The following is a 22,946-nucleotide window of genomic DNA, read 5'->3' as shown; positions in this document are numbered from 1 at the left end:
AGCCTGCCCCCAAGACCTGTCTCCTCACCTCCCGGGAGATGGCCTTGCCACCCCATCTGCCTAGCCCTCTCTTGGCAGCCCAGGGTAACGCACCAGTCACAGATTCACAGGGAGACCCTCAGCCCTATAGAACTGTGTCGCTCATGTCTCCCAGGGGTCAGGCTCCAGGGCTCTTCCTGCCTCCTGCTGTGCCCACCTTCTTTTCTGGCCACCTCCGCCCTCCCTAGTTCTGTGGCCCAGGGCTGGCCCTGTGCTCCCACGCACTGGGGAAGTCCAGCCTGCTCAGGGGTGTGGCAGAAGCAGGTCCACACGGAGGATCTGCATTTGAAGATCACGACCACTCCGACTCCAGTAACACCCCACCGTGTGTCTCTCTCCACAGCCTGTTCCAGCACTACTGTTACTCTCGGGGTGGCATGCGCCATACCTCTTACACCTGTATCTGCTGCAGGTGAGTCTCGGGCCTCGTGGGAGGGGGACAGGCAACAGGGAGCACTCCATCCTCCCGACCCCTAGCCCAGGGGCACTTGCTCACTCCTGTGCCCGCACCAGTGCCTGGAAGTCACCTTGCCCTCCACTGCTGGCACCCCATGCGTGGTCACATATGTGCACAGGTAGCCTAAGACAAACAAGCTAGCCTGTAGGTGGCGTGAGGCAAATAGGTCAATTGCTGTGTGCAGGAGGGGGGGTAAAACATGGATGGAGCTATGTCAGTACCGGGATTGAGTCCTTTTATAAGAGTATGTGCCTGGTTGGGGGCAGATGTTGGGCTCTGTGTGGGTGTCTATGTGGCACACTGAGGTTGTGTCATCTGCACATGACGGGATATTCTCCTGTGTACACACATGGTAGAACTAACCATGGCCATGGGGTGGTCATTGGCTCTGACTGCACTTATGTGGTCTCCAGGGCCGTGCACAGCTGTGTGAGTGGCTGGCTGCAGGTGTCATTCTGAGTGTGGCTGTATGAGCACATCATAGTGTGGGTGGTCTCTTGTGTCGGGGCCTGACCCAAGCTAGCCTCCCAAGCTCCATCCCTCCAGCCTAGTCCCTGCTCAGCCTGGACAGAGGAGGACGGCTCTCACTGATGTGAGTGAGCGTCCTCACACATGAATAATACATCCAAACACCTCTGTCCTTGGAAATGTTCTTCTCTGGCGGATAGAGAGAAAAATCATTATTTCTACTTTATGATTCCTGAGACTCCCGAATGGGGCCATAAATATTACACCAGGTGGGGTTTTCCCCTTTGAACAGACTTATAAGTTCTTCCTAACGGTGTTGCTCATTAGGGTAGCTCCATGGAACAGGGAACAAGGAGCCACGAGCTTCTCATCGTCTAGTCCTGGATAGGACTCCTAAGAGGCTCTTGAGACTGCTAGGACCTTCCATGAAACCTCCCTGCCTTCAGCCCTTCTCCAGGCCCATGAGCCTCTGCTCTTCACATACGCTGCCTACATCCCCAGCCCGGAAGGCAGCTAGCTGTCAGACCCAAGAAGCTGCTCCCAGCTCTGTGGCCGGCGGGGACGCCATGTTCCTCTACTCCCGGCTGGGCCTGGTCCAGCCTCCAGGCCTGCTGGGTGACCGTAGCCCTTAACTACCCTCTGTGGCTCTTCACAGTGGTGAGAACGCGGCTGTGCTGCACTACGGCCATGCCGGGGCCCCCAATGACCGGACGATCAAGGATGGAGATATGTGGTAAGTGAGGCTGAGCTGCCGTCACCCCACCGTGCACGTGAACAGCTGGGACAAAAGGCCTCTGGGTCCCTGTCCCAAGAGGGTTGGCTAAGCAAAGCCCCGGGCCTGCTTTCAGCCCAGACTTCTCTGCTATTGCTGTTAGCCTGCATGCTACCTTCTCCAGGCCTAAGGACATCACCCCACAAGATTCCCTGTGGTTTCCTGTGGCGCTGGGAAGGGGCTTTGGCTTGGGAGGTTGCTTTTTGACTGTCCCCAGCCTCTCCCATCCTGTCCTTTCCAACCATTGAGCTCCCTGTGTTTGGAGCTCCCCACTCTGAAAACTGTTACCTTGGCCACCAAGCTCCCTGCCATATGCGGCCTTTGCTTCAGCTCTGCCAGACCCTCCGTTCCACACAAGGCCATGGGAGGGCAAGTGCAGGCAGAGCGTGCTGGGCTGCCACCCTTGGGCTTGGAGGGAGCCGCACTCACTGATAAGGCTGTTCCTCAGTCACTCCATGGTCCCCACCAGACATTGGCCAGCGCAGGCTCAAGCCACACAGAGCCACCCTGCCTTGGCCTTCAGATGTGCTGTGATCATCAACTGACCAAAGGGTCCCTGTCCTGCCTGGCTCTTAGATGTCTACTTTGTGTGAGGGTCTAGCTAGAGCTGGCCAAGAACTTACAGCAGTCCTCCTGCCTCTGCCTCCCAGGTACTGGGATTACAGGCATAAACCGCCATGTCTGACTGGTTCTTAGCTGCTGTTCGGTCCATTGTTCAAAGCTGGGCTCCTAGGCAGTGCCACAGTGGAGCATGGCTGGGCCATCAACTGCCATCTCGACCCCTGTGGCACTCATTCCCCAGCCTTGGGTTCTTGTGATGGCTGCTCATGGGGTGGCTTTGGCCCTGCCCCAGGGGAGCCTACTCCCAAGAGTTCCCAGCCCATGTCCACTGAGGGGGAGCACACATGCATGGACAGACAGATAACCAGCTGCTGAGAAAGATACCATGCTTTGAGTAGTCACTCCCAAATAAGAGACAACCACCTAATCCCAGGGTCCACACTGGCCCGTGAGTGGCCAGTCCACTCACCAGGGTCAGCCATTAGGTAAGACATTCTGGCTCAAGCCGCTCAGCTTTCGGTAAGGAGAGCTTCTTCTGTCTATGCCTCCGTTTACCCCTCTGTGAGTGGAGATAACAGACACATCTCAGGACTCCCCACAATAATGGCAGAAAGGGCACATAAGGGACACAAGGGCTGAAAATGGCCAAGCTGATAAACCAAGTGGGAGCCAGCAAGAGATGAGGCAGGAGCCATTGCCACTAAGTCCTACAACAGGAGCACAGGCTGCTGCGGGCTCACTGGGCCCCAGCTGGGGCTAGAGTGGCCGAGATTCAGCAGGGTGCTGGGCTCACAAGTAGGTGTCACAGGGACTGGGGGGGGGGGAGGGCTGCCTCAGAGCCCGCTCAGCTGGAGGCGAGAACAGCCCTCCCTCCCTCCCCTCTAGGTCACGGTGGAGCCAGTGGCAGCAGGAGAGGCCAGCTGGTCTCTTCAGGCTCTATGATGGCCCCAAGCTCCCCCTCCCTGACGCCCCCCCCCCCCAGCTCCTGGCACTCGCTCGTACCCAGGGCCTTCAGCGTGTTGAACAAACACTCTGCACTGACCCTGTTTTCACTTGTTTTGAGACAGAGTCTTACCAAGTTTTCCAGGCAGGACTTGAGTTTCAATCCTGCCTCGGCCTCCAAGGTACACTTTGGCCTGTACCAAAAGGTCCCACTGCCCAAGAGCTTTTCTGATGATCTTTGGCTCTGGCCTATGCTGGTTAGGACTAGAGGACAGGACAGGAATCCACTCCCCGGGCCAAGGCTGAGGCCAGCCACATCAGCAGGTCCCTGCCATCCTGGGGGAGCCCCTAAGCTATGAGCTCCACTCCTCGAGTTCAGCACATCCCAGAGGAAGCAGCTGCTTCTTCACTGTCTACTTGACCTGTCCAAAAGGGGGTTCTTTCCCTGTGAGAAGGCCAGCCTTACCTGCATTCCTGGGGATCCCGGAGATGGTTAGGGGCCTTGTGTACCTTACATCCCAGAGATGGTTAGGATACTTGTGTACCTTAGGCCTCTCTATGGCCCACCTGCTGTGACCTCAGCCCTCATAGGCAGCAATGCGGCACCTGTGCCTCTGGATACAGCTGTGAACAGGAGTGAGCTGAGGAACTCCACGGATGTTTATGCCAAACTCAAATTGGTGATTTTGTTTTTCTAGTGCTAACTTTGAAATGTAGCCAGTAGAATCATTATGAGTTTATTATAGTCAATTTATTATGCAGCATTTAGAACATGTTTTGTTGATTACTGCTACTGCCAGATTGCTGGCGGCATTTATAATCCATTGTTTTATTGAAATTGATCTGCCAAGCACCTAGTGCGTTCGGTAAATAATAAATCACACTGTTATCCCAACATAATGCCACAGTCCTTCATCCTAAGGTAGGGGACCAGAATATGTGTATAGAGTGGAGTGTGTCCCAAAGCCGAGTACGTCCTGGGACAGGGCATGCGTTCCAGGCGAGCACAGGGGTGGGCTCTGGGCCCCACCTACCTTTTGACATGAAAGATATTTTAACAGTAATAGGGCCATCTGGGGAGTCAGAGCTCATGTGAGGAGGAGGTGCTGAGTGACAGCCCCTTCAGGAGTGAGCACACCCACACTTCTAGCATATACCCACACAAGTGCACCAGGAGCCGTGTTGTGTGATCCTGGGCACAGAGCCCCCCCCCCCCCCGAAAGGCTGGACGACTCCTGCTTTCTATGTCTCTGAAGACAGTTTCCAGCCCTGGGCCAAGGCAGAGCACCAGTCAGGCCTACTTTAGTCAGACAACTTTTTTTAAGCAGTTGAACTAGGGTCTCACACTGTAGCCAGGCTGGCCTTGATGTATAGGGGTGCCCTTGGGTTCCCGGACGCTCAGACTGCAGACATGAACTGCTGTTGCGGGCTCATGGGAACCTCAGGTGGGGCTGAAGTCAGCTAAAGCCACTTCCAGCCACTGTGGGCCACAGTCCTCACCCATGAGGTCTAGATGCTGCCCAGGCCGCTCTAGTTTGTCAAGTTTGTCAGCCAAGGACTGCAGGCCATCCCACATCCTAGCCAGCGGTTCCCAGGTCCCTTCCTGTTTCTCTGGGCTAGATCCTACACCCAGCTGCTCTGTGTGGATCCCAGGGAAAGATGGTGACATGTGTGGCTTCAGATGTCTTGGCCTCTCTCAGTTCAGAGCCATGAGGCTGTTCAGGGCCTGTGGCTGCTGAGCCTCTTGGAGTTTCCTGTTGGCTCCCAGAGCATCTTGCGGCTGTGTCCCTGGAGTGCCCCTGAACCCGGTGGTCAGGTCACTGTCCTGCAGGAAATATCAGCTGCATTTTGTTCTCTTCTTCAAGGCGAGCAGGCAGGGCTTGGATGACAGGGCTTGCCAAGAGTGATGATCTTGTTAGTTGATGCTTGCAGCCTGTTCACATGAAGGGTGGTGCTGAACAAGGTCACTGGAGGCCCTTCCTGAGTGGGAGGCCACAGAAGATGCTCTCCACTGCATCTAGCTCCAATCAGGTGGCTGTGAACACATCTAGAGAAACAGGGAAGGAGCCAGGCCCCGCGGGCTCTGGGTAAGGAGTGGTCCTCAAACACACCTCTGAGCCATCGAAGCCCACAGATAGGCTGCGCCTGGACCAACAGGAAACCCACCATTCATCCTAAATCCATGGGAAGAGAGCATCCCAGGTTGAGTCACTCTGGTGAAAGACTCCACCCAAGCTGTCAAGTTCTCTGCTTCTCCTGACTCCTATGCAAGCTCTCCCCACACAGCAGAGCATATGTCCTCAGTGGGGGTTCTGATTTGAGAAGCAGCTGGACACTCCTCCTCCTCAGCTGCCTTCCACCCTTTAAGAACAAGAAGAGAAGCTAGGTGTCATGGCTCCTATCCAAACACAGGTGCATGTGTGCTCCAGGTCTGGGACTCCCCAAGTGGTGGCTGAGAGATGGTGTGCACGGCTTTCCAGCACTGGCCAGAAGAGGGCAGTGTAGCCTCAGGACTCGGCCAGGCCTCTCTCTGGGTTGTGGTTTGCTGTGCTGTCCTGGGGTGTGGGAGGTGGGCCTGCAGCCCAGCTAGGGACAGGCCTGTCCTAACCTTGCACTCAGCAATTTGCGAGTGCCCCCTCCCTCTCCATCCCTGCTGTGGCCTCCGGCCTCATCTGTCTCTCTGCTCTGATAATGGCCATGTAAGGAGGTCACCAAAACCCAGAGAAATGAGGGTGGTTTCATCCCAGAACAGTTAGTACTTAAAGGGACCCAGAACTGTGCTGCTGTCCCTCTGGGTTACAGCTGGAGCCTGGGTGGCATCCAGGATGTCTAACATAGCTGTTGTCATCACAGGCCTGCCAGCCTCACCCTGGGCTGCAGATACCAAGGGCTCTAGCAGACCCTGCATCACTTGAGCCCTGCAGTGGGATAAGAAGATTGTGTCTGTTCTGGTTGTGTGTCTGGCTGCCAGCTGTGGCCCCAGGCAGAGTGAGTCTGGGCCCGAGGCTCTTCCCTTGCTGCAGAAGGCCTGTGGCTCCACGCTCCTTATTATCTCTGCTTAGTATTCCAGTAGGCTTTGGAGGATGTCATCCACAGCTAGCTCCCTGCTGCTAGGCTCAACTCATATCCCTTCCCCAGCCTTGCTATTTATTTATTTATTTATTTATTTATTTATTTATTTATTTATTTATTTATTTTGGTTTTTTGAGACAGGGTTTCTCTGTGTAGCTTTGTGCCTTTCCTGGAACTCACTTGGTAGATCAGGCTGGCCTCAAACTCACAGAGATCCGCCTGGCTCTGCCTCCCGAGTGCTGGGATTAAAGGCGTGCGCCACCACCGCCCGGCTAGCCTTGCTATTTCTAAAGGACGCTTGGTGGCCACTAGGGGGCCCCACCCAGAGCATTTTATAGTGGAAGATATGCCAGCCTTTGGGGCAAGAAAGCTCTCCTGCAGACCAGGCCCTGGCCACCTGTCTGGCTAGCTGAGCCGGCCGAGGACTTCAATAGCCCCTTGCAGAAGACCGTTAGCCTTCTAACCAGGGCTCATATTTGCAGACAGGCCTCCAGCCATAAGCAGCTGCCTTCCCCACGTGCTTCTGTCCCTTCTGTTTAGCTTGTCACTGCTTTGTGGCCGCACCCACTCCATTGACGTCACAACCCATGGTTTAAAAAGCGCTAGTCTAGACAGCCCGGGTGCTCACAGACATCACAAGACACCAGTCACCAAAAAAGTGAAATGAAGCATGTGCTGTCTGCGTGACGATGACTGCTGCCCTCCCCCCACCCACAGTAGCCACTGCCCTGGGGCCCAACCCTGAGTACACAAGGCTGAGGCAGGCAGCAGCTGAGTGCCTGCCTCTGATCCAGGCCACAGTGTGGTGCTGTCCTTGGGGCTTGGCCTGACACGAGTGTTCTGTGACATCTCGTAGAGGGCAGTGCCAGTTCTGTGCAGACATAGGACCCCAGCATGGAACTATTCTCATTGGAGTGTGCATTGGAGAGTTGTAGCTCTGGGCCTCTGGGGTAGGGACCCACCGCTGGCATGGGGGACCATCCCGGCCACCTTAGACCCTGAGGAGTCTCTGAGGATAGTTCTGCTGCTCTAGCCATCCCTGAGGACTGGCATGCACAGATCCTGGTGGGGAGCTGGGAGTCAGCAGCTGACCCATGAACTGGAGAGGCAGATGCCCACTGTGGCCAGCCTGGAAGCATGTGCTGGCGGAGACAATGTGACCAGCTACCTTCCTGTTGTAACCCCAGCGGAGGTCTAGGGTAGATGAGCGTTTTCAGCTGTCAGAACCCTCATCTCTCCCCCTCCAGCCTGGCATGCAGACTGTGGAGTCGTACAGAGCAGGCATGCTTAGCACACGTGCATGGAAGATGTCAGTCTTGGGTGAGAAGCGGCCGAGTGTGTGTTGCATACTCAGATTAAAATGAAGCTACAAGCTGAGTACAAAGTGGCCCTTGTATAAACATTGCAGCATTCCCTTGGAGGCCTTCTGCCTGCGAGCTGGCTTGTCCCTGCACAGGGCCTAAGGGGGTTGAGCAGGACCTGGAGAGGGTCTGGGTGGGCCAGTGGTGGCAGGTAGCCCAGGCCTGGAGCTGCCCCATGAAGAGCCAGAGGAAGACAGAACGTTCATCCCAGCCAGAACCACAGCCATAGGAACACATGTGGGGAAGAGACGCCAGCACATTGCTTGGAGACATGTCATCTCCCAGATGTCTCAGATTATCACATGGACCCACTCGGCCAGTGATGGAGGTGTCCCTGGTGGATGTCCCTACACAGCCAGGAAGGGGAGATCTTGCATTCTCGATTGAGCCAAGAATGACCGAATAATTCTCCATCGTAGTTCTGCATGGAAAGACCAGGCGCGGTAGACAGAAAACTGGAGGGGATGATTTCTAAAAGTGATGGCTTCCATCCCTGGATTCCAAATGGCTTGAATCGGAATCACTTAAGCATGGAAAAGCACAGAGGGAGGGTTTAAAAACAATAAACAACAACAGAAAAGGGCAGAAAATATGGGGAACTGAGAACACAAAAATAGACTCAAGCCCGTGCCCAAGCGTCGCCGGGCAGGATGGGGCTGCCTGGCGGGCTGTATACTTCCTTCTCCAGAAAGCAGCTGATTTTAACAAAACATAGAGTTGAAGTCTTTAGAAGCTGGAGGAGAGCGTCCATCATGCCAGCTGTTTGGGGGAAAGTTTGGAGAACTTGGTTCAGTCTGGTGTGCCCTCAAAGAATCTTGTATTGTCCCGTTCTAGATGATTCTAGCATTTCGTGTCATCTTGTGAGCTTCCTGGTTTTTAAAAATAGTTCATTTCTGTTTTTCCTTTAGACTAGCACCAGTAGAATCTTCTTCCCCAGGGGCAATGGCAGGTCACCCTTTATGTGGCACCTCCAGGAATGAGTGTCTCCACACGCCTCACCCCGTCCTGTCTACCCAGGCCATTTGTTCTCAGATGCTGCAGTCCACCAAGCATTGTTTCCCTGACTGAGTCCGGGACCGCTTGCAGCTCTGTCTCCACTGCTCCCTGCACTGGCCCCTAGACCCTTACACACCTTCAGCTCACAAGGGTCACCTTCCCATTAAAATGTGGGGAAATGAGGTCCCGAAGGCTGAGTAGCAGGGGCAGAGCAAGGTGACTGAAATGTTTACCTCCCTCAGTTGAGGGCTTTTGCTGGGCCTGTGTGCACAGCCTCGGTCTCCCTGCCATCTCAGGCTTCGATGTGCTTACCCTCTAGGCTGGGTCTGAGCACGCCCTACACAGGAGTAAACCTGCAGGCAGTTTCTGGCCCCAAGGGCCTCAGTGCCCTGGGGAGCAGATGCCTAGGTGTGTCTCCAGCCTCTCGTGTTTCATGGCCCTCTTGTAACTGAGCTGGGTGGGTCCTCCTGAAGTGAGGCCCAGGTCCCTTGAGTCTGCTCCACACAGGGTCCCCCAGAGACTTTGACCCAAGCCGAAGTTCCCTGTCATGCTGGGGGCGGGGTGCCTCTGCCCACCCCCAGGAATCACCTGAGATGTTATCTGCTTCGCCTTTCGTACTGTTGACCCCGTTTATGATGTTTTGCAACCAGAAGAGTCAAAAGATTAAAAAGTGCCTCGTCGAGGACTTTGGATTCCAGCATGGTGTCCAGGCATCCTGAGCACTGGAGTCTTTCCTTTGAAATCAGATGCTATGCAGTAGCCGGTGCTGTCTAGCGAGCCGTGTGGCCAGAATCCGTGCTGTACAGGCAGGCCAGGGGCCCACCCTGCCCCCTTGCTCTGTCTCTCAACACTAGTACACAGGCAACTTCCGGAATGTTTGTGGTTGCCATTAGAGTAGGATTTGGGTGGGAGGCCCTCATAAAGGAAGCCACAGATCTGCCCTGGGCTCAGACTGGCCAGCATGTGTCTGGCAGCAGATGGACATGGCCATCCCCCACCACACTAAACAGAGCTGGCCTTTGGTACAGGAAGACTGGACCTTGGTCCATCAGCAAGTTTGGTTGAGATTAATATCATGGCCCCAGGAAGAGGCCCTTGCTTTATGTCTGCTGCAGGACCTCATGGGGATGCTAAAATGGGGCAGGTTGGGAAGGGGTGGCCTGTGTGTATACCCCTTGCCTTAGTCATACTCTGGCATTCTGAGGTGACCCCATACCATAGGAGACTGATCCATGTCCCCATTGTTGAGCACCATGGCCCATTATGTGGCTCTGCTCTCCCAGGAGCCGTGACCCGGTCTCCAGAGGGGTAGCTCCATGGTCCTGACTCAGCAGGCCTGGCTGTTTTCCACCACTGTCCAGCTTCCACCGGCTCAAGGCTGCTGTAAGTCCTCTGCACCATCTCAGCCTGCACAGCCACCCACCTGGGGACCACACGGCAGCACCTCTGTCTGTCCCCAGGAAAGCACTGTTAAATGGGCTACACACACTCTGACGTTTCCTCTTTGCCCCTTCTCAGATGCGGGTGAGACATGTCTGCCCTACCTGAGCAGATAACACCAGACAACAGAGCAGCAGCGCCTGAGGCACCAGCCACTTGCTGGCTCCTCCCAAGCACTGTGGGCCTGTTAGAAAGACCTGATGCAGCTCAGTCCACTGGGCAGATGTGGCCTAGGTGCAAGCAAGGCAGGAGTAGGGAGTCTCTTGGCATGCTCATATAGAAGGCGGTTGGCATGGGGTATCTGGAGACCTAGCCATCATCCTTCCATGGGTCCCTCCCACTGTTCTGAATGGGTCCCCACAGCTTAGGCTGCTAGGGCCAGTCTTCTATCTTCCCTGGACAGGCTGAGCCAGTCCCCCTCTCCTCCCACTCTCCTTCCCTCCCTCCTCCCTTCCATCTCTACCTCTTTTTTTTTTTTTTTTTTAACCTTTTTTTCTTACCATTTTCTATGGTTCTGGAGATTGAGCCTAGGATCTCATGTGTGCAGGCTAGTGTGATCTACTAAGTGACATCTCCAGTGTTCTTTCTACTCTTTTCTGGGATGGTCTCACAGTTTCCAGGCTGGCTTCGAACTGACTCTGTGGCCCAAGCAGATCTTGAAGATTTTTTTTTTTTCCTGGAGCTCGCTTTGAGATCTGCCTGCTTCTGCCTCCTGAGTGCTGAGGTTAAAGGTGTGCTCCACCACCACCCAGCTTGGTCTTAAAGTTTCTATCCTCCTGCCTCTACCTCCCAAGTCCCTGAGGTGACAGGCCTGCACCACCAGGCCTAGGTCCCTGCATTGCTCCCTTCTTTTGGAAGGGAACCTGCTACACCAGCCACATCTCCTGCCACAGCCAGGCCCCAGCAGAGAGAGGGAAGGGGTGTAGACATCTGCCCACCTGCCTCACAGAACCCTGTCCCCACAGCCTGTTTGACATGGGCGGAGAGTACTACTGTTTTGCTTCTGACATCACCTGCTCCTTCCCTGCCAATGGCAAGTTCACAGAGGACCAGAAGGCCATCTACGAGGCGGTGCTGAAGAGCCGCACTACTGTCATGAGCACCATGAAGCCAGGTGAGGGACAGGAGAGCGGGGCTGCTGAGGACCTGCCTGGTAGTGGGGAGGGGAGGGATACTGAGTGACAGACCCTGAAGTGTGTCTGCATTCACTCCACATGCTTGGCCAGTTAGATTCCAGGTGGTGTGAGGCCCCCAGAGCACCCTAAGGACACAGGGCTGACCACCAGTCAGGGACAGAGCTGGATCTGGAAGTCCAGCCCCTTGTGACCCCATGTCCCATCCAGCCCCATCTCCCTACACATCCCTCCACCCACACTGGTCACTGGGACATGAACATGTCTCCTGCCCTGACCAAAACAGAGTCCACTTGAGGAAGGTCCAGGCCAGCTTTGCATACTGGCATCTGGTGGAACACCAGAGCAAGCTCTAACCTCACTCAGAGGCCACGACCTTGAGTCATGAAGATCCCCCTCGGGATTGGTTTTTTTTTTGTTTTTTTGGTCTGTGCATGGGGAGGCAGCACCCTGTAGGAGCTAAGCTGAATGACAGAAAGCCCCGGAGACTGCCAAGCATGACTTAGTCATCTGTTGTGGTCACTGTCCTGCTGCAGTGGTGGTACTGGGCCTGGTGTCCTCTCCATGCAGCCATCTGCTTCCCCCTTCACTGTTGGCCACCACCTGGGTCTCTCACACACACCTCCATACAACCTATGGAGCTCCCAGAAACTGCCCCGTGGCTTCCCACTGCATGACAGTCTCTATAGGGGAGACAGTGAGACCAGCTTTACAGCCTTCCTTCTGGACCTTCAGGTCCTCCTGTTACTAGTTCCCCTGCTGACCGTACAACCTGATGAGTCTCCCCATCCACGGCACTGAGCCACAGCTCTGCCATTAGCTGTCTGCCTGCAGCATAAGAGCCTCACCTCGTAGCATCTGGGAGCCCTGCCTTGTACAAGCACCTCTGCCTAAAGCGGAGCATGGAGGGGTATGTGTGGTTCTGCTGAATTCTCACCTTGAGCCCACCCTGTGGGGTTTGGGTTCTTTATATCCTGAACACAGCTTTCAGGAGCCAATCACACACACACACACACAGGCCAGGCCCTCTGTGGACACACAGCTACTGGGCAGCACCTAAAAGTATCTGTTGCAGCCAGGCTCCATTTGGCCATGGGTCAGCTTTCCCGGCCTGTCTGCCACCTGGTGATCCACCCACACCACCCTGGCACATATAGCCTAACCCTGCTGGTGAGGACTCTGTTAAGTCATTGGGTGGTCACAGGCTCAAAGAGGTAGAATGGCCTGCCCTGGCTGTGCCGACTCCAGCTTTCAACATGAAGCCCCCACAAGGGCTGAAGTGAGAACTTGTGATGTTACCTCAGAGTGTTGTCCTATCCCAAACCCTGCTTCTCTGCCCCCCCCCCCATCCCAAAGCAGCTGGCCCTATGGCAGCCTAGACCTTTCCTGGAACCCAGGCATCTCCCTACACCATGTGGGGGCCACTGTGCAGAGGGCAACAACACAGTGGAGGTCCAAGGCATCCAGAATGCAAGTCTGGGCCCGGCCCAGCAGTTTGCATGTACTCTAACCAGCTGGGGTAGCTCCCCATGCTACCAGAGTCCACTCGAGGGCAGACTCAGCCAGCTCTGACATCCACACTCTTGTTAAGGGCAGGGGATTAGCAGCAGCCACCCAACTCTTCTATGACCTGGAAGTGGTGAGTAAGTTTCAGGGGCTGTGGTGGGTCATGGGAGGCCTGACAACTGCATTTTTGAAGTATTTCTAAGGACTCTAGTGGCCAGATTTGCACATCTCCGTGGTTCCTTGATTTTAAAAAAAAAAAAGAGTTGGGGGGGAGAAAGAAAGAAAAAAGATGATCTTGGTCTCCAGAACTGTAAAAGCCCCAGGATGTGGCATGCTGCGGCCCCAGAACTGGCTCTTTCAGCATTTGACTAAATAGTCCCCTGTGGCCCCGTGGCCCATTGTTGGAATGATTTACATTGTGATCTCAGGGCCCTGTTCAGCTGTGGAGGGACCTCAACATCAGTCATTTTCAGAAGAGGCATGGTGAGAAGGCTCCCAGTCTAGCCCTAGGAGCTCCCCAGAGGCCAGGGGCTGCAGGGGGTGGTGGCTGCAGTAGGACACTAGAACCCGGCCCTACAGCTCCGTACCCCCACTCAGCATGCAGGACCAGAGCTTGACAGGAAGCCGGTGTGCCCAGCAGGAAGACCAGGGAAATCTGTAAGGAAAGCATCCCTATGGGCAGCAGTACTGACTGGCTCCCTGGGCTGCGCAGCGCCCAGCAAGCAGCCTGAAAACAACAGTACCTCTGAGGAGCACTAGACAAGGCAGTGCCAGGGCACGGGGAAGTCAGAACCGCCCCGGGCAGTGTGGCCCTCCAGTCCCTTTGAGTCAGAGAACCGTGTAAGAACCTGGGCTCTCAATATCTGTGATTGAGCCACTGGAGGGAGCTGGAGCTGGAGAGTATGTTTGCTGTGCCCCTTTTAAAACTATAGTCAGCGGAGTGGCCACCTAAGGGGCACAGTGTCCTCTCTCTACACCACAGGCAAGCATTTTTGCTCACTTTGAACATTTTGTCATTTAAATGATCAGTATTTCAAAGTGTATAGTTTTGGCTGAGAAGGTGGGGTTTAGTGTTGTCTCCCATGATGTGTACTACTGCCACTCCACCAGGAAACTGGGCCACCTTCCCCCTGAGAACCCTCCACTGGTCACAGTCCCTGTGATAAGCTGAGGTCTCTGCCATCCAGCATCTGAGATGATGACCTCAGGCCATTCTCTGCAGACAGCTGTGTCATTACGTGGGTTGAGCTGGCGGTGGCCCCATCACATTGGGTAGTATCTTCAAACCTCTACAGGCAGCAGTGGAATGCAGGTGTTGGGCCAGAAAAGGCTGTCCCCACTGGTCAAAGCAGAGCTCCAAGGCCAACCTCAGCCCAGCCACCTCATGTGTCATGATAAAGCAGCAGTAGTCATCATGGGAGCATGGAGTGAGCCCTGTGGACCCCACCTCCGCAGAAGGAAGAAGGGCCTGGGATTGTCTGCCACGTGCCACAGTGGAGACGAGGAGGGGCGGGGCCTTGGAGAGGAGTGGATGCAAGGAGAGCAAACTGGAGGGGGCATCCTGCCTGTCAGCATGGCAGTGTCTCCATCTGCTCACCTGGGAGCGCCAGGCTTCCCTTCTTCCATGCTGCCTGAGTCTTGGCCACTGCAAAGCTTGTTGGCACTGGACATTACCACCACAGTTAGCCGTTTGGCCAACACAGTAGCCCCCCTCAGCCCACTCCAGTTGTCCAAAAAATGGCCAGGCTTACAAAGCTGCACCCCACTTTGTACTCAAGGAGGCCTTTGGCTGGATGGCCACACACACCTGGTCACCTTCCCTGGCTAGGCAGACTCCTCGGGGCAGCCGCTAGACGCTAGGAGCGTCCGGACCCAGCTCCTCTGAGTCCACCCCTGAAGACTACATGGGGCAGAGCCTCCCTGAAGTCTACTCTTGTTAATGCTGGGCTCTTGTAGGCACAGACCTGGCTAGGTGAGTCCATGCTGGTGGCTTGAAGACTCTTTGTGGGAGGGTGGAACACAGCCCTGGCTGTTTTCCATAGAGTGTGACACTCTGAGGGTCCACTAGGGCAGAGCTGGACTCTTGTCTGGTTACACAGTGTAGGCTGGCCTCCAGGGTTCAGAGTCCTGTGTTCACTCAGGACTCAGCATGGGGACAGATCGCCTCACCATAGTGGTGAACTGGCAGTGGCTAGCCAGCCCCCTGCCCATCTCAGTGGAATTGCCCCTGGTTTGTGGGTTTAGCTTCTGAGCCAAGACAAACGCCCTGCTGAGACTGCCTGGCTGCTTCCTGAGACCTTCCAAGGAAGAATAAATAAAGACAGGCAGGAAATCACACAACGACGCCCAGGGGAAAGGCAGGAACGAGGATGGTCAGAACACACATGGACCAGCAGCTGCAGCCCCAGGGGATTGAAGAATGTAGGCCTTGGCTCCTTGTCCTGGGCCAAAAGGAGCAGCGGCCTCTGTCACTCAGAGAGCAAGGGTGGCAGTCAGCTTTGCCAGGGAGGTCACTGGAGAGGCTGCAGGAGTGTGGGTAGGCCGCTCTAGCACCTGGGAGAACACTGCCCACCGGTGCTGTCTTTGGTGTCTCAGGGCCAATGGCCCGCACTATACAGACTGCCCACTTTGAGATTAAAGGCGTGTGCCACCACACCCAGCTGGGTCTTGAAGTTTCAATCCTGCCAGGGCTCATTGGTTCAGTCACCTCCCGGGACCCACCATTTCTACTTATCCTGCCCAGCCACCATCTGCCCCCACAACACACACCTTGAGCTGCTGTGGCCCTAACTGTGTGAACCAGCCCTGGTCCTCCACTGGCTCTGTTCCTGCTTCAGGCCCCTGCCGTTTGAGTCGGGTATGTGTTGGGACAGAGGTAGGGCTAGCTCCGTGACCAGCAGTACTCCTGTTCGAAGAGTGAGCCTGAGAGGAACATTAGGTGATGACCAGGTGGAGTAGGAGGGACACAGGTCAGCGTCACACAGCTGACTTCATCCGTCCTCTGTTGACCTGGGGCGGGGGTCACCTTTCCTGGCTCTCTCCTACCCTGACAGGGAGGCAGGCAGGGGGAGGATGAAGTTGCTAGATTTCCTATTGACCCTTGTCCTTAGAGATGGTGAGGAATATGGGGGTTGTGCCGTTAATGGTACAGAGACCTCATGTCACCTCATGTGGTGCCCTTTGCAGGAGCCAGACCTGGGAGGGCTATCTTGGGTCCAGTGTTCACCATGCACACTGGTTGCAGGATGAGGGCAAGCTCCCTGCTCTCTCTGCCTAGCTCCAAGCATTTGCGTGGGTGCTCCCAGAGTGCAGAGGGAAGAGCTTCAGGAAGTGTGCACACGACGGCTCCGCCTCCGCTTCATCAGCAGCATCACGGCGCCTGCAGCCTGGACACATGCTGCTTCCTGCCCCTCTGAAGGGTGAATGAGTCCCCAAGGTCCCGAAGTAGATACTGCAGGGTGGGCTGGGCTAGAGGCCCTGGGCCTGATGCCAGCTGGGCCTGCCATGCAGCTAGCTCACTGCAGCTCCCAGGGCCTGCCCTGAGACCTGGGCTTTATGCCTTTGTTCCCACACCCCACAGGCCTGGCTCCCACATCAACCATCCCATGAGGGCCATTGTCCACATATGAAGTGAGCTCTTTGACCAAGTACCCTGGGGGTAGGTAAGGGGGATCTGCTGCCTTCCTGGCTTGGCTGAGGAGCCCCCCAGGGCTGTCACAGTCTGGGCAGGAAGCCTGGGGCTGTGATGGATGCTGCTGAAGCTCTAAGAGGCCTCCCTGGCTCCTGCAGCAGCAGGCTCCAGGCCCACTGGAGTGCTAGTAAGGGAGGCCAGGTGGAGCAGGGGCCAGCAGAAACCCATCCTGGAGCCTGGGCACGGGAACCGTCACCTCTCTGAGCTCCTTAAGTAGGTGCTAACCTCTGGGATACTCTTCCCATCCTGGGCTCTGAATTCAGAGTGGGGCGCAGGTCACTCATGAATCCAGGACTCTGGATTTCTAGTACTAGCTGCTGAAGAGCCATAGGGAAGGCTAGCACTTTGCTTACTCCTCACACTTAGCAAGTGCCAGGCACCGAGCAAGGCTAGAACCCCACCCTATGCCACTCTGCTGGGCTGTCATGGATTGGCTCTGGTAGGCCAGGAAGGGACAATCAGAGAGGACTTCTTGGAGGAAGTCCCTCGGGCCCAAGATGAAGAGGAACGGGCTTGGAGAAGCATCTCGGCCCCAGGGAGCTGCAGGTGGGAAGCACACAAGGAGACAGGTGAGACCACAGGAGGGGTATAGCAGCTGACACCCTGGTCAAGCTGCTCCCCCAGGAGTGAGGGGATGCCGCTACCATGGCCCACCAGTCTCCCCGATGCCTCTGAGCAGTATCCAGGGGTTCTGTCGAAGGAGAGTGAGTAGGGATCCAGGGATATGCTGTTTCCAGAAAGCCAGGGTAAGAGTTAGCCACATGAATGGGATGAGGTAGGAGAGCAAGGCAACACTCATCCAATCCATATAGAGTACTTTATGTCTAGTATGGGCCTGCTGGGGATCCAGGGATGTCTCCCAGCCCAGGACTGGTTTGTGCCCAGCCTCACCCTTGTCAGAGGATGGCAACCTTCACATACTGCAGAGGCCGCTCCAGCCACAGGGGTTGTAACCACCACCCGTGCCAGATGCTGAGGCCAAGTCACTGGAGGTTTAGTCACTGTCACAACCTAACCACACACAGGCAGAAAGCAAGCCGCACTTAGAGCCAAGAGAGCTGTGTCCGGCATCTGAGGATGTACAAGCAAGGAGGATGGAGGGCAGTACAGGGGCTCGGCCTATGTTGGGCTGGGTGCCAATAGCCCACCCCTAGGAGCCACCATGAAGCATGGGGTCTACCTGATGCCCTTTCTCAGTCGAGGCCCAGCCGTGCCTGTGGGTCCACCACTGAAATCAGCCTGCAAGAGAGGTTGGAGCCAGCCCCTCCTGGGGCTCTCCTGTGACGACAAAGGAAGGAAAGCCTTTCTAAGCTCCCTGTGCTGGGCTGGCCGGAAGCTGAGTGAGCACAGCTCTTTGGACACTTGTAGGATCTGAACTCAGAGCACACAGACCCGGGGAGCACATGCTCTGCAAAGCCAAGTCTTGGGGTGTCATGGGGGACACCACTATTCCGGTGGAGATACATGAGAAGCAATTAAGCTGCTGTGTCAGGGAGTGTACAAGGAGCAGCAGTGAGGGGGGTGTCTTTAGGGGGACACCACCCACCACCCGACAAGGCTAGCTTAACCAAAGCAACTTGGGGAGAAAATGGTTTATTTGGCTTACACATACTGAATCACAGTCCACTGAAGAATCCAAGGCAGAACTCAAACAGAGCAGGAACCTGGAGGCAGGAGCTGATGCTGAGGCCATGGAGGGGTGCTGCTTACTGGCTTGTTCCCTGATGGCTTACTCAGCCTGCTCTCTTACAGCCAGGGATGGTACCACCCACAATAGGCTGGGCCCTCCCCTTATCAATCATTGATTAAGGAAGTGCCCTACAGGCTTCCCTGCAGCATGGCCTTATGGAGGCATTTTCTTGATTGAGGTTCTCTGCTCTCAAATAACTAGCCTGTGTCATAAAACTAGCCAGCGCAGGAGGCTCCACAGTGACCTTTGCCACAGAAACGTGGCGCAGAGATGAATTTGATGAGCAGCCTGGGCTTAGACATCCAGGCAACCATGGAAATGGTTCCAGACCCCTGCCCACCAGAGGACGAGGCCACGCCAGCTGTTCCTTCAACCTGAAACCTGTGTTCCCACAGCAGCTTCCAGACTGAGTCAGCCATTCTGGGAAGGGCAGGGATGCCTTCTCCCAGGCCATAGGCCTCCCTGCCCCTCTCCAACAGCAAAGCCCAGGCTGATGCCTTCTGTGAGGCCTGAGCCACTTGCTTCTGCGCTTGAGTGGACATAGCCAGGCCCTATCTTTGGGTGGCAGAAGCTTGTATGATGCAGTCTCGGGATCCTGAGCTTCAAAGGCTCTCTGGATACACTCAGTCCCCAGTATGCATCCCTGTCCTCACTTCAGGCCCAGCTCAGTCTGGGCCCTCACCCCTTGGTCTGTAGAGCCCTGGCTTATCACGGCCTCTCCTTAACCACAGGTGTCTGGTGGCCTGACATGCACCGGCTGGCTGACCGTATCCACCTGGAGGAACTGACACGCATTGGCCTCCTGAGTGGCAGTGTGGATGCCATGCTCCAGGTCCACCTGGGAGCAGTATTCATGCCCCATGGGCTCGGCCACTTCCTGGGCCTGGATGTGCACGACGTGGGAGGCTACCCTGAGGTCAGTGTGCACACTGGTCTCCCTGAGCCTGGCCCTTACTGGGATAGAGTGAGGTGGGTTTTGGGGGGGTAGGGGATGTTGCTGGAGATATAGTAAAACAGGAGGGATGGGCCTCTCTATGACACAGAGGAATTGGGGATCCCTGGACACAGCACGGTGGGTCAGTGAGTGATCTTCCCCAGGGGCTGCACAGGCTTCAGACTTGGAGGTGGTGCCTCTGCCTGCAAGGCCTCAAGACACATGCTGTATGACAGCATCTGTGCAAAGGTTCCCCGATAGGGAACCGAAGCCAGGTTTCACGGACAGAGTTCCAGCAAACTCTGCGAGTCCTGCATTCCAGCTTGCTTCAGCCCTTAGAAGCTCAGCAGCAGACCCCTTTCCAGCTCCCTAGCTGGCTCACCCTCTGCCTCCTGGGCCTCTGGCAGGAGAGGAGGGCTTGAAGGGCATCTTCAGACAGGGCTCCCTCTCCTCTTACTGACAGCTCGAAGGACCACCCAGTGGGTGCCTAAAGGCTCCTGGGAAGCCCTACTGGGCAGGTGGCTACAGCCCCTCAGGGCCTGTTCCTGCTGCCCAGCCTGGCCTGGTGCCCACCGTGCAGGGGGCGGATTGTGCAATTGGTGCACACCCTGGGGCCCACCAGCCAGTTAGCCAAGACTAGACCCAGCCTCTTGGCTGTGGGGTATTTTGAAAGCACTAAGAATGATTTTGGGGGAGGGGGGATTGCTCAAGAGAAGCATTATTATTCAATTATTTTTTTTTCTCAAGTGTAAACAGTTAAATTTGGAGAAACAAAATCAGTTTTAATTTCCTAATTTCTGTCCATCCTATTGTGTGCAGGGAGCCAAGAGCAGGCCCTTCCAGACATTGTTAGTTGAGGTTCGTTATTCATTAGTCGCCAAAGTCCTTTTTTCCACCAAAGAGAATTGGCAGCACACTGTTTTCATCTTTTCCAGTAAGCAGCCCTTTGTGCTCAGTCTATTCTTCTGACAGATAAACACTGTGGAAAAAATATGGCTTTTCCTATAAAAGTCGTTTATTTCAGGCCTCCAGACACATCTGGGTCTCTTCTCAGAGCCCAGAGGGAAAAGTTGAGGCCTCACTGAGCCCCCTCTGCCCAGGCAGAGCAGCAGGCATGGACACCCCTAGCATAGCTGGCACCCCATCCTTGGCCTGTAGGTCACTTGGACCAGCTCACCATCCCCCAACCCAGCAGACCCAAGGAGCAGCTGCTCAGACAGGTATATCCTTTAATCTCCCCTAACCTCAGTCGGAGTAATGATTCTAAATTTTCCGAAGTGGCAGGAAGCTGTGCCCCCTCCGCACCCATAGAACAGGATGGAATGAATGGGCCTACTGGGTGTAAGCTCAGTGGCAAAACACTCACCAAGCATGCTCAAAACCCGAGTTCCTGCGCGCCACTCCCCCTACACACACACACACACACACACACACACACACACACAACCCAAGAGACACCTCTCACCTGAGCAGAGGCCTGGGGCCTTCTGAGGAGCATCCTCCTCCCCTAGTGTCGCAAGGCTGACAATGGCCAGCCAGGGTTCTTCCAGAGCATGGCCTACAAGAGGCAGGGTCCTTTGTGTCCCATCCTCACCTTCATCCTGCCTGCTCACACCAGGTCATAGTGGCTGTCCCTACCCTCACAGAATCCCAGTCACAGACCTCCTTGCTGTGCCCAGCCTTGGAGGCCAAGCCAGCCTGTTTCTGGTTACCTTATGTGAACCACTAATTGAAGACTGATGTTCTTGGCCCCCAAACAGTCAGAAATGACAGCTCCGTCTCCAGCAGCTGGGCGTCCTTGGAGGAGCCACAAGTAGGGCAGGGCAAACTCAGATCCTGACCAGAAAGCTTACTCTGCTGCCCACTTGCTCAGAGGCCCTGGCCATAGGCCAGATGACTGCCCTGGGGAGCCGGAGGAGCAGGGCAGAGCCGCAGCAGAAAGCAGGGATCACTAGCACCACGATGGTCACAGGGCTGTTTCCCGGGGCCCAGGTGTAGGCTAGACACAAGCAGGCACTTACATGCCAGTACGGGTGGTAACAGGCCCATCCTGATGACCTGTCCTTCCTCTACTGAAAAGGCTGACTTGACCTGCAGGCCATGCAACCCCCTAAGAGCTCTTTTGGCTACCCTGCTTTAGCTTCCGAGCTGCAGAAGGGCCTGAGTGGGGGCAGCCAGACACCCAGCCAGCCCTGTGGGCCTACCTGGCAGCTTGGCCCTGTACGTGTGCATTAGCAATGTCCTGAAAGCAGATCTGAGGGTAGCCAAGGGTCAGAATGCCCTGAATACAGGTGTGGACAGAGAGGGCAGAGGGTTCCTGTGGTCAGACTGGGCTGGATACACTCTAGTCAGAAGAACCCAGGGGACTGGAGCCAATCCTGTCTGGCTGCCTCTCAATCCTGGTAGCCAGCCTTGGGGTGTTCAGTTGGGTTCCATCTCTCTCTCTCCAGGGTGTAGAGCGCATTGATGAGCCTGGCTTGCGGAGTCTGCGCACAGCAAGGCACCTGGAGCCAGGCATGGTGCTGACCGTGGAGCCGGGAATCTACTTCATCGACCACCTCTTGGACCAGGCCCTGGCAGACCCAGCCCAAGCCTGCTTCTTCAACCACGAGGTCCTGCAGCGCTTCCGCAACTTTGGTGGGGTGAGTAGCTGGGGGCCCCCCATTCTTATTCCCAGAATGTCCACCACCCCACTGGTGCCTCGGAGAAAGGTGGAAGGACAGGTGACTGTGTTTAAGGCCTGGCCACTCCCTTTATTATGTGGGCTATCACAGATACCTTGCCTCTCAACAGGAAGAGATTCTTCAAAATGCCTACCAGTCCCAGAGGCTCCATGTGAGCACACAGTATAAGCAAAGGACCACACAGAAGCCTCCCCCTATGTCTTCCCCAGAGGTTCTGAGACCAGTCTGTCTTGTCACAAAGACTAGTCCCATCCCTCAGAGAGCTTCCCCCAGGTAGCAGTCAAACTGGAGCAGGTTGGCACTGCTAATGTGACAATTAAGGCAGCAGGGACATGATGGCATCCTGTCTGTATGACGCAGGTCCGTATCGAGGAGGATGTTGTCGTGACCAACAGTGGCATGGAGCTGCTGACCTGTGTCCCGAGGACCGTGGAGGAAATTGAAGCATGCATGGCAGGCTGTGACAAGGCCTTTACACCCTCCTCTGGCCCAAAGTAGAGCCAGCTGGGCGCTGGCCTTGTGACCCTCCTCTGTGATGTCAGCCTGCCCATGGCACCCCATCAGCAATCAGATCCTGGAGCTCACATTTGATCCTACAAAACCATCACTGCCGTTTCCAAGGGAGGACAGCATTTTATTAACCTGCAAGATCACATCCCTAACCTTGACTTTGCTTAAATGACTGACTCTGTTGATTCAAAAAAACTCAATTCTCTTGCTGCCATTTATATCCATGTGCTCAGGAAAGATGCACTTGTGTCTTCTCCAAAACAATCAATATGCAGAATGGAATTTGCAATAAAAGCTTTTCTAAGTGGCCCTTTGTCCCCAGCAGCTTCCTTTCCTCCTTCATAGAAGAGCACGAGAGCCATGGGCCGAGAGGGCTCACCAGGTGTCAGCTGTAGGAGTCTGCTCCCAGGAGGAGTGCATGCACAAGGCCCTCTGCTCTCCCCTTCTGCCTTGGACTGGTCTGGGAGAACCAGGGGAGTCCTCCACCAGGAACTTTCATGAGCCCCAGGGATTCTGCTACAGTTAGTGCGACACTGTCACCTGCTGCCAGGATTCCCAAGCAAGCAGGCACCAGAACCACTAGGGCATTTGGTAGGAGGTTCTGGGGCCTTGATTTCATTTTTTACTAGTGAAGATGGAGCGTGTCGGCCAGCAGCACTGACTGCCTAAGGCAGCAGGGTGGCACAGGAG

General features: G+C 55.5%; 1 protein-coding gene across 1 annotated transcript in view; it reads left to right on the top strand.

Annotated features, from left to right (window-relative positions):
* Pepd (peptidase D) overlaps positions 1-22,563 on the top strand; it is a 132,960-nt gene extending 110,397 nt beyond the window's left edge. The window contains exons 10-15 of the mRNA XM_059274996.1: positions 383-451; positions 1,620-1,697; positions 11,074-11,222; positions 18,860-19,044; positions 21,513-21,704; positions 22,107-22,563. Of these exons, the coding sequence (XP_059130979.1) occupies positions 383-451; positions 1,620-1,697; positions 11,074-11,222; positions 18,860-19,044; positions 21,513-21,704; positions 22,107-22,244 (811 nt within the window). The 3' untranslated portion in view covers positions 22,245-22,563. The remainder of the gene's footprint in view (positions 1-382; positions 452-1,619; positions 1,698-11,073; positions 11,223-18,859; positions 19,045-21,512; positions 21,705-22,106) is intronic.
* Positions 22,564-22,946: the final 383 nt, after the last annotated feature.

Source organism: Peromyscus eremicus, chromosome 1, assembly GCF_949786415.1.
Source record: "Peromyscus eremicus chromosome 1, PerEre_H2_v1, whole genome shotgun sequence".
NCBI classification, from domain to species: Eukaryota; Metazoa; Chordata; class Mammalia; order Rodentia; family Cricetidae; genus Peromyscus; species Peromyscus eremicus.
This window is presented reverse-complemented; position numbering and strand designations above follow the sequence as displayed.